The sequence below is a fragment of the Nannobrachium achirus genome (genome assembly GCF_963921795.1).
Source record: "Nannobrachium achirus genome assembly, chromosome: 18".
NCBI classification, from domain to species: domain Eukaryota; kingdom Metazoa; phylum Chordata; class Actinopteri; order Myctophiformes; family Myctophidae; genus Nannobrachium; species Nannobrachium achirus.
In genome coordinates, this window is record NC_137825.1 from 29,095,356 (window position 1) to 29,107,783 (window position 12,428).

Consider the following 12,428-nt stretch of genomic DNA (forward strand, 5'->3'; position numbering starts at 1 on the left):
TTATAAGTAAAGTTCAGTAATTAGGCCTATGTGCAAAATGTACAATAAAACTATCTAATTCTAGATTCTAAAGCAAGCAAGCAAGCACACACACACACACACACACACACACACACACACACACACACACACACACACACACACACACACACACACACACACACACACACACACACACACACACACAGACACGTTTAATAACAAATACAAAACAACAGCATGCACACACACACACACACACACACATACGCGCGCGCACAAACAATTTTTACATGTGCACACATTAACATACAGTAACTCATTATGTGTACCTGAAGTAGGTCTTCACTTAATACTTCAGTTTTTTCAGCCCTGTGGAGAAAGAAATGAGAAAGAGGAAAGATCATCAGTACAGAGCAGCAATCCCCACATTATGTAACCTGGTACAATGGGAATTGGCCAATGTACAGTGCAGTACACATAGTGCTGATTCAACACAATTACATCATTTGGTGCATATTTATTAGCCATAAATGATAATGGTGCGTGCATGCCTGGAACTACCCAGTCAAATCTAGTGTTAATTTAATCTATTTGCACACTCTTTGGTGTTAAATGAACACTGATGATTTCACTGTATGATCACATCAAAGGACCGTTTCTTTTGCCGCTCCTCTGGGCAAGAGTTGAGATATTAGACGTTAGTCTTTCATGACACAACTCACATTGCTGATGCGAGAGAAAAGGTACAGTAGAATGTCATTTTGGATGCCCATTGGCTATGCATGTCTGCTATCTCACTCAATCTCTCTCTCTTTTTTTTGTGCCTTCATCAAGAAGACTAGACCAAGGATAATTTGCACATTGCCCCAGCAGTCTGCTGTGGTCAGAAAAACAGACCATCCCTGTGGAACCAGAATTCTCAGCACATGGATGTCATCGATCTCACTTCCAGGACTTAAGGCCTGGAAATACTATTTTGTTGAAATGTCAATGAGCATCATTGCCTTGAACAGTACCATAACATCTACAGAGACAAAATCCCTAGGAACACAATGTTTAAAATCAGGTTAATGTTAATAACAGTGTCAACAAGAACAACCATATTGTATCATTAACTTATAAGTTATAACCAAATAAAAAGTAAAGGTTACTTTCAGAAGTAACTTGTCAAATACCGATTCATTGGTCAGATAAAGGACAATACATTTGCCTTAAGTGACAACAATGCTTTATTGCGACTTATTTGGCATTCATCAGGACCAGAGTTTCTGACATCACGTCTAGCAGCATGCGATTTCAATCATTCTATCCATCCACAAATGTGGCTTCATAGGCTGTTCTGCATAAAAAGATTCTGACCCTATTATGTGGCCTAGTTTCCCCCGGCACAGCCTTTCCTAGGCACTGTGTGTGTGTGTGTGTGTGTGTGTGTGTGTGTGTGTGTGTGTGTGTGTGCGCGTGCGTGCGTGCGTGCGTGCGTGCGTGTGTGCGTGCGTGCGTGCGTACATGCGTGCGTATGTGACAGCTTTTAGTGCTCTCCGTAGGCAATGATTTCTCTCAGTCCTGCTGTTGGCTTTGCGGAATCTCAACATGTTATCTTACAGTATCTTGCCATCACGACTAGGCCTACTTCACACGGATGGAGACAGAGACAGAGAGAGAGAGAGAGAGAGAAGCAAATAAAGACAGTGTTTGTAGGAGAGACTAAAAGAAAGAGTCATAACTCTTGGAGAATTGCTGACTCATTGTTTGCTTTAGTCTCCCTCTCTGATCTCCTCCAAGCCAGGCTTGACCCAGCATTCTCACAATAAAACCCAAAGCTTCCTCGTGTGCACAATGGCTAATTGGTTAAAATCTGAGAGGGTAGGAATGTAAATCGTTGGTTTCTGCCAAATGTTTTCTCATAATAAGGGAATAACGGCGGCCGACCCAATGGCCAAATGTGTAGGACACGAATCACATGGGCCCTAGTCTCTGAAGCCAGACAACTATTCCGTAATCTCTGAATGCTACATTGAGTCTGTAATCTCAGACTGAATCTCTCCTGAATGCCAAAAACGGAGGCATTCGTAATTTTCCGTTCACCAAAATATATTTAAAAAATCGAACCTCTGTTCGAAGTGGAGCTGTGTGTGTGTGTGTGTGTGTGTGTGTGTGTGTGTGTGTGTGTGTGTGTGTGTGTGTGTGTGTGTGTAGCACCTCTCTGGTCACCCAGGATCATGTGTACCGATTTTTGTGACATTTGAAGAAAATATGTAGGAAAAGGTGCAAAAAGTGTGTTTTGGAGAAAATTCAAGATGGCGGAAAATCTATCCTGGCGCAAATGGGCGTGGCCTATATGGGGAGATGCGTCTTGACCCAAGGAATCCAGGGAAAAAAGAATTTTAATTTTCCGATCTACGGTTCAAGAGTTACGGGGCAAAACGCGAAGTGGGCCGTTATAGCGCCACCATGAGGCCGAGTGATGTAATTATTTTTGGATTCATTCTTAAAATCATTATGAATCTCCTCTCCGAGGTTTGAAACTGTAGCTCCTATGGTTTACGAGAGAAAAATACTTGAATGTGAGTTTTTGCAATTCCCATTATAAGTCAATGGGGAAAATTTATTCACTAATAAATTAATATCAATTAAACTATAGAACCTTTCTCTTAGCAAGTTACTAGCACACGATTCCCGAGTAAGCCGGTCGATTTGACATATGGCGCGAGTGTGTGGTGCAAAAACTGTGGGAGGAGTAGCGTGCCAAACTTTGAGGCTACATAGGCTACAGCCACGGACGGAGACCCACACACACGGCCACGTATAGGGAGCTTGTATATATTTTTGGAGCTGTGTGGAACACAAGCTCCCTATACGTGGCCGTGTGTGTGGCCGTCCGTCCGTCCGTGTCTGTCTGTATGTAGCCTCAAAGTTTGGCACGCTACTCCTCCCACAGTTTTTGCACCACACACTCGCGCCATATGTCAAATCGACCGGCTTACTCGGGAATCGTGTGCTAGTAACTTGCTAAGAGAAAGGTTCTATAGTTTAATTGATATTAATTTATTAGTGAATTAATTTTCCCCATTGACTTATAATGGGAATTGCAAAAACTCACATTCAAGTATTTTTCTCTCGTAAACCATAGGAGCTACAGTTTCAAACCGAGAGAGAGAGGAGATTCATAATGATTTTAAGAATGAATCCAAAAATAATTACATCACTCGGCCTCATGGTGGCGCTATAACGGCCCACTTTGCGTTTTGCGCCAGGATAGATTTTCCGCCATCTTGAATTTTCTCCAAAACACACTTTTTGCACCTTTTCCTACATATTTTCTTCAAATGTCACAAATATCGGTACACATGATCCTGGGTGACCAGAGAGGTGCTACACACACACACACACATACACACACACACACACACACACACACACACACACACACACACACACACACACACACACACACACACACACACACACAGCTCCACTTCGAACAGAGGTTAGATTTTTGGAGCTGTGTGAAGCACAGGCTCCCTATACGTGGCCGTGTGGGTCTGTCTGTCTGTCTGTGTGTCTGTCTGTGTGTCTGTATGTAGCCTGAACTTCCTAAACTTCGGCACGCTACTAGTCCCACAGTTTTGCCACCACACACTCGCGCCATATGTCAAATCGACCGGCTTACTCGGGAATGGTGGGCTAGTAACTTGCTAAGAGAAAGGTTCAATAGTTTAATTGATATTAATTTATTAGTGAATTAATTTTTCCCATTGACTTATAATGGGAATCGCAAAAACTCACATTCAATTATTTGTCTCTCGCAAACCATAGGGGCTACAGTTTCAAGACTTGGAGAGGAGGTTCATAATGATTTCAAGGATTAAATAAAAAATAATTGTGTCATTTGGCCTCATGGTGGCGCTATAACAGCCCAGTTTACGTTTTGGCCTATAACTGTTGAACCGTAGGTCGGAAAATTAAAATTATTTTTACCCTGGATTCCCTGGGTCAAGACGCATCTCCCGATATAGGCCACGCCCATTTGCGCCAGGATAGATTTTCCGCCATTTTGAATTTTCTCCAAAACACACTTTTTGTTCCTTTTCCTACATATTTTCTTCAAATGTCTTAAAAACCGGTACACATGATCTATGAACCTATGCAATGAACATACTCAAGGGATATTGCGATAGTCCATTCCGTTCGTTCGTAACGGGCTTCCAAAGTTAGCGGGAGGGGCCCGTTTTGCAAACAATAGCCATAAATCACAAACAAAAGGTCCAGTCAACACTGAATTTCAACCACAGGTCGGGGGTGGCATACTCAACGAATCCCCAAAAGCATTTCCACTCTGCCTCATGGTGGCGCTATAACGGCCTACTTGTCTCGTAACTCTTGAACCGTAGGTCGAAAAATTAAAATTATTTTTTCCCTGGATTCCTTGGGTCAAGACGCATCTCCCCATATAGGCCACGCCCATTTGCGTCAGGATAGATTTTCCGCCATCTTGAATTTTCTCCAAAACACACTTTTTGCTCCTTTTCCTACATATTTTCGTCAAATGTCACAAAAATCGGTACACATGATCCTGGGTGACCAGAGAGGTGCCGTTGAGTCTAGCCTGCCCTGAGCATCAACTGCAATACACACACACACACACACACACACACACACACACACACACACACACACACACACAGCTCCACTTCACACGGGTGTGATTTTTTTAAATATATTCAGTCATTTTCAGACAGACTGTTTAGGTGGAAATGTTTGAGCCCAGGGGTGTTGCACCAAATTCTGGGCCCTGGGTTCAAGGATTCACTGCGGGCCCCCCATGAATGTTCTTCATAGGGGGAGGGGGTTTAACCAATTTAGACTTGGAATGCATTATTACGCATTATTTTGTGCTTTAACTATTGAAAAATAGTAGATCTACAAGCTCACAGCGCTGCGAGCTTGTAGATCTGCTATTTTTGAAAAATCGTGAAAATTTGTGCTTGGAATATTTCAAATTCTGCTAAGGTTTTTTGAAAAAACTATGTTTCCTATAAGCAAAATTTGAGTTACAAATGTTACAAATCTTAAAATACATATATTCAAAGATTTGCAAAAGAAATCCCCTCAAAAATAGCAGATCAACAACCTCGCAGCGCGCTGTGAGCTTGTATATTTACTATTTTACAATAGCTAAAGTATAAAATAATTAAGGCCCCCTCCACCTTGGGCCCTATTAACTCAGTCCCACTCCCCCCCCCCCCCCTTGTGATGCCCCTGTTTGAGCCACCAGTCTGCCTCGAGAGACTACATGGGCTCTAAATTGGTAATCGAACCTGCCACTTCGATTCCCAACTGGCAGGACAATTTGTTGCATGCAAATAAAATCATAAAATAATAATGGACTAATACGTGAATGAGGTTGTAACATGGTAGATATCCACTGCAGTAATGGAGTGTAGATAGCACATTGTTCAAGACACAAGACATGTCGACGTAACAACTTATGGTATTTTCTTCCATATCCATCAGGTCTGTCTGTCTGTCTGTCTGTCTGCCCACTCACCCTCCCACCCATCTACCCATATATATCTAGATATCTTGACTCTACATCTGGCATAATCTGTACCTCTGGGACTTGGTTTCCTAAAAACACCTAACAATGGGCTCTGTACTAGCCTACAGTAGGTCCCCATGTTTTCGCGCTACACCAAATAGCCTATCTCAGCACAAAATAGCTGATATACAAGCTCACAATGAGTTGTGTTGCAACATGGTGTGAGCTTCTAGATCTGCTATTTTCAAAGAATGTTCGCCCCCAGAATAAGGAGGCTACGCTACGGTTCAAGTGGTTATGTACGGGACAATGCCATATGCAAAGATAAGTACTATAAAATTAGTTCTGCTGTAACAAAAGTTGAAAAGACTGTAGCTGACACCTACGCATTGCGTCAGGGTGTGTACTGGAGATTCCCTTGCAAAACCATGTACTTGTTTGATATTATTGACGTACAAAATGCCAACATCTGTACTGTATTTGCTAGCCTATCGTGGGACTAGCCACACCTTTCAAAAAAGAGTAAAATACTATAGAGTAATGTAATAAGGCACAAAGACAGACACAGAGAGGTTCCAGACAGTGCTAATAAAGATTAAAATAAATAATCAACAACACACATGGAATGTCTCTCTAAGGTAGGGCGTTTACGAGATGCAAAGTAGCACTCCCATGACCTTAGGCTACCTCTAAACGACCTATAGGTGAACAACACACCTAGCACACCTCACTCAGTTTTACTAGTCACTTGGATTTAAAGAAGAGTCTCGAGTCTTTTTGGCGCTTTCACCATTCGGGTAGGTGTAATGGAATTCACAGCCAAAGAAATTACTCAAATCTAAACTTTAGTGTTATTTACTGTTTGGCCACGAAACATTTTGTTACTTTAGTTACACAACAAAATGTTTGGTGGCTAAACACGAATAACACGCTCACAACACCCCAAAAAAACGCTTTTTCTCAGTGATTCAATAGAATACAACTACTGTAACTGGACATCCTTTATACAAAGAACTTAATTCTGCCTTACCTCACACCTGTGACCACACGGACAACACATTCCTTGTTTAAAGTGGTTCCTAACACGTGCAAGGGTTTCAAGTTAAGGCAAAACAAGAAGGCCGTTGAGCCCTGCACAGCACAATCCAGAGTATTAATGGAACAGTGAGAGTGCTGCTGTCTATGTGAACCCCTTGCAGAGGTTCAGGGGACTTACAGAGCCCTGCTGTTCCTGCGTGAGGCTCTAGTCCTGTTGATCTGAAGCTTTCTCTTCCACATCCCCCCTGCTAGCAGGAGGAAAGACCACGCTGAGCTGACCAAAGGAGGAACAAAATAAAAAGCAGGAATAGAAGAAATCTAGAAAGTGAAGGAGCAAGGAGAAGGAGGAAGTGAAAGACAGAGTGAGTGAGTTTGTGAGTGAGTGAGAGAGTGAGTGAGTGAGTGAGGGGGAGGGCATTGAAAAGAATGAGACCTGACATTCTGGTCCCTTTACCAGTTTCTCTCATCACCCACCACCACCACCACCACCGCTCTCTCTCTCTCTCTCTCTCTCTCTCTCTCGCTCTCTCTCTCTGTGTGTGCCTGTCTGTCTGTCTTTCACCTTCCCTCCCTTCTCCGGTATTTTCTGCTTTCCAGTTCTTTTGGTATGCTGTTGTTGTCTGTAACATTACTTAGTTTACACTACAGTCATATTCGGTTAGTTGCAAGGCTGTGAGCCACAGTGAAATGTACAGCTTGATTGCAGCTTGATTTGATTTGGCTTCTGTCCTTTTACGTAATGTTGAATTCACTTAGATCTCCATTTCATTCATTCTCTGCATTTTATTCCCTGCGTGTCTTATTGTTATTATTATCTTATCTTTTTATCATTACCTGCTTTTCATTTGTGCACTTTACACACTGTACTGCATTTTAGTTTATGACATTTACAAAAATTGAACAATGTTGAAGTTTGAGCGATTTATTGACTGATATGGTATTACACGCTTGCATGTACAGCACACATGCACGCAACGCACGTGTGTGCCGTGCGTGCACACACTAATCACATCAGCCTGACCAGCTTGTGTATTATTGATCGGGGTGATAAAGACCAGCAGGGGGCCAGAGGCAGCAGGAGGAAAGACCTTTTCCTTTTATTCCATCATCTAAAAGCCGCCGTGGGGCACTGTGTTCAGCTCTCTCCTTCCAGCTCTTAGAGTTAGAAATGCTTTATTAGCCTTGTGTGGGTGCAGTTGAACCACATAGTGCAACCATATAGTGCAGGCAGTGTACCTGCCAGGGTGCAGAGACTTTGTATGTCGTTACTGTCGAGCAGAAACCTTGTATCTTTATGTTTCAACTTCTTCATACTACAGTGAGGCACAAAAGCAGCAAAAATAGACGATCTACAAGCTCACGACAGGTCGATCTCGACACTCTGTGAGCTTGTAAGGCTGCTATTTTTTATTTTTTAAATGAAGTGGCTAAGTATATAGTGGGTCTTATAAACATTGAACCAATTAAAAGTATTAAGAAGTTATTTTTCTAATTTTTCTGTAAGTAAATAAATAGAGTTTGGACATATGTGGTTTCCACCCATCAGTGATTCGCTCATGTAAAGCCATTGTGTATACTATATCATAATTTAGGATAGATCATCTATGAAGCGTGGACGTTTAAAGTGGAATAGAAGTGGTAGCAATATTGAGGATCATTAGTGGTTAGGTCTAGAAGGCACCATGAGTCACTCGGACTGGGCTGGATCTGAATTAAACAAACACCAACACACTGTAATGAGCAGATTAGCAATCAGTTGATGCTTCTGGCAGAGACGGCTTTGGAACGCTCCGCCTCTTTCACACGCACGCACACGCACACACACACACACACACACACACACACGCACACGCACACACACTACAGAAAGCATGCTGATGTACCCACCTGCCCACACCCACCCACAAAGTATAAGAAGACTCACTATCTATCCGTCTCCCTCTCACTACGTTTCCCTCTCACTTTCATCTCTCTCTTGCCTTTTCCCTTCATCTGCAAGTCAATTTTGGCCTGACTGACAGTGACTGCGCACACACACGCACGCACGCACACACACAGCCTGTTTTGTTTTGGGAGGGCACGGTAAATGAGGAGACTCAGCACTGGCAGAAACAAAGTGCTGTCAGCCACTAAAATGAGCACTCCTCCCACGCAATGAAAATTCACCATTGCAGCAGCATTTCTACACCTCATACCTTCCACTGCTTTGAGCTCACAGCCGCAAGCAGATCATTTTCCTTTTTAATACATGTCGTGTTTTGGACAATAGTCTAAAAACATCTACATGGAAGTTAAAGCACCATAATATCTTAGAGAATGTGAGCGCAATCTTGCCTATGTAAATCATCTCACAGAATTTGAAGTGTCATGCCCTCAATAACCAGCAGGAGCCAAGATTCCATATTGTGTTGACCTCATGTCATGCCTTTGGTGACCAACAGTCAGTGGTGAACAGTAAGTTACTAGTGCCTTTACTTGAGTACTGTAGAAATTGTACTTTTGACTTAACCACTTAAGTCCTATTTCAAATGTAATGAAAATAGCCGACCTACAAACTCTGATCTTCAAAAAATAATCTATATTTTAATACAGCAATGCATTGATATTAAAAAATAAAATGTACATCATGATTTGTTTTGAATACTTGAGTGTGTACTTGAGTATATACTTTGTCCACCACTGCCAACAGCACATTAAAACCTATATAGCACGGCACAGTGGGCTGAGTAAATAGTCACTGTATCTTCACAGCAGGTCCCTTTGTGGAGGCCTTTCACCCTGCAGAGGACTACATAGAATAGACATTGATGCTGGCTGTATGAAGGTTGGGATGTCTTTATAAAAGCAGTTGTGGACTGGGCAACATGTATTCAATCTTTAACGCTAACAGCAACACTGAGAGAGACATCAATGGCTTTGAAAAATGAGTCTGTCACACAAACACACACACACACACACACACACACACACACACACACACACACACACACACACACACACACACACACACACCACAAGCCTAACCCTAAAGCCTGATTTATGCGTTATTGCGTGCCGAAAATAGTCAATCTACAGTGCAAGCTCATTGCATCGTGATGCATTGTAAGCTTTTACAGAAGATCCACTATTTTTAGCATATGAATTAAGCTCTGCTCCTAACATAGCCAAATATACTGTCAAAGTGAGAAAACCAGCTACCGTAAATGTCCCCACTTTCCAGATATTCTTTATTGCTCTATTTTTATGAGGACAAGGACAGACCAACAAGGCCACATACTGTACACGCGCGCATGCATGAGACACACATTATGTTTATGAATCTCTCTGCAGATGTTTTACTGAAGAACTGAAGCATGGGAGAAAGATACAGTAACTACAACTAAACCGCCCTGTTTGTCTTTATGCATGTTGAAAGTAGACATTCGAGTAATGCACCTCGACCATTTTATAGTCTGCTGTAAAATAATAATACAAAATATAAACTTTCAGTGTACCAGTAAGGGGATTGCCAAAATATATAAACCCTGACACACTAAGCATCATGACAGACTGCCGGAAGAATAAAACAGAAGAGAGTTGATTGTGTTTAAATATGGTGTTTGAACTGGAATCAGTAGTGTGTACCCTGCAAGTTTGTCTAGCTAGGTCCAGCATCAATCTTCCATAGGGATTCTTTAGTATGAGCAGAGGAATAAGGACAGAGTTATTCCTGTTGATTACGCACAATCTCTTGCCTACGGACCACCATGTACAGTAACCCCCCCGACACACACACACACACACACACACACACACACACACACACACACACACACACACACACACACACACACACACACACACACACACACACACACACACACACACACACACACACACACACACACAATCACAGCTGAGGAAGGGAGAGGCTAATGGAAACACACATGGGCCCTTATGGCCCGCAAATCCACATGTGAACAGAAGGCCCCTAAAGCCTCATTTATATATGGTCATACGACTGCATTGCTCGGATAATTTAGCCTTAACATTCATGTCAACATGCTAGAATGACTAACTAGAAGGATGCAATTGGAAATTGCAAGTGTGGTTGCCGTGACTGCTCAACCAATACTCAAGCTAGCACCACTCCTCAAAATATTTTCCTTCAATTTCCAATTGCATCTGCTTTCCATCAATTTCCAATGGCATCTGATTCACAAAAAAGTTTATCTAGTGGTAAAAATAAAGTTTCCCCAGGACTACAATTTCCAATGGCATCTGATTCACAAAAAGGTTTATCTAGTGATGAAAATAAAGTTTCCCCAGGACTAAAGTGTGTTGCTGTGTCAGGCAACCACACTAACTAGTAAGGTGCAATTCTGGGAAATTGCAAGTGTGGTTGCTCTGACGCAAGACACAAGGAATCCCCTGGGAAATGAATTCCGTCTTACCATTTATATTACATATTGTGATGTCAAGTGAAGCATGAAAAAGGGACAGGAAAAACTTCATTGAATTCAATGGACTTTTGGGGGTTTGGGGTTACAGAAAAGGTTACAGAAAATGTCCACTGAACACAGTGGACTTTTGGGTTTACAGAGAAGTTAACAGAAAAAAGGTTTATAAAAGGCAGGAGGGAAGAAGAGAAGGAGAGAGAGAGAAAGAGAGAGAGAGAGAGAGAGAGAGAGAGAGAGAGAGAGAGAGAGAGGCTGAGTGAGAGTCCATCATTGGGTTCAGTATCTCTCTCTCCCTCTCTCTACAGTTAAATTCTCCCTCCCTTGTCTGCTCTCTCTCGCTCTCTCTCTGCAGCCTTCTGCAAGAGATGCTGCCTGACAACGCAAGGACGTGAGGCAGCAGCAGCTACGGTGCTGTGAGTCAGTGAAACAGCAGCAGCTACAGTGCCTCGACAACACAGCCATCGCTTGACTGCCACATCTGTCGTCACGCGAGGAATTCCCACTGGCAGACAGAGAGAGAGAGAGAGCGAGAAGGAAAGAGGAAAAGAGGAAGAGGGGAAGAGATAGTGAGAATGAGGGTAGAAAGGGGAGGGAAATAGAGAGAAAGAGAATGAGAGAGAGAGAGCGAGAGAGAGAGAGAGAGAGAGAGAGAGAGAGAGAATGAGAGAATGAGAGAGAGAGGGGGGGGGCAAACCAGGGTAGATCTCCATAAATGCGACCTATGGTCGCAATAAGTAAGCACTAACACTGACATGACATGTAATTTAGCTGAATGATGGACTGAAATGGAAGCATATACAAATTACAAAAGATGTAATTGGAAATTGCAACTGTGGTTGCCTATGTATTGCCTACAGTAGATAGCCAGAACGTCATGTGAAGCTTGACCAATCCTCCAGCTATCACCACTCCCCCATTGAACTCAACGGACTTACTCTATAATGGTGACGTCACCAAGAATGCTGCTTCCTGATTGGCTAAAAGTTTATCCAGGAAATTAAGAAGTAAGCTGGGCTAGAACTATAGTGTGTTGCCTACAGCAACCACACCAATTAAATAGCAGAGGACCAAGAATCGACCTTTGAGGAACTCTGGAAGCTGCTTAGACTCTTACCACACTGTCATGCTGGAAAAGTGACTTGTACAACTCCACGCAAGTCAGGAATGATGCAATTTGAGAATGACTGCCCTGCCTGGTTATGCAATACCTGTTATACCTGTTGTTAGAGTACCCAGTATGGTACCTTGTTACCACAGTATTAACTAGAACCAGTGACATCACCACTGGCATCACCAGGAATGCTTGTTCCTCATTGACTGTTAATGATGACGTTGCCAGAAGTGCTGGTCCCTGATTGGGCTATAGGCTTAAACACAAACAGACACTGACATACGGACAAACACCAACATACACATACGGCACAATGGGC

General features: G+C 42.6%; 1 protein-coding gene across 1 annotated transcript in view; it reads right to left on the reverse strand.

The window, feature by feature from the left end:
- Positions 1-12,428, reverse strand: part of LOC308302626 (rho GTPase-activating protein 44-like) — a gene marked incomplete at both ends in the record, with an annotated part of 106,247 nt that overhangs the window by 44,777 nt on the left and 49,042 nt on the right. The window contains 1 exon segment of the mRNA XM_080746889.1: positions 312-351. Coding sequence (XP_080603015.1) covers positions 312-351 — 40 coding nt within the window.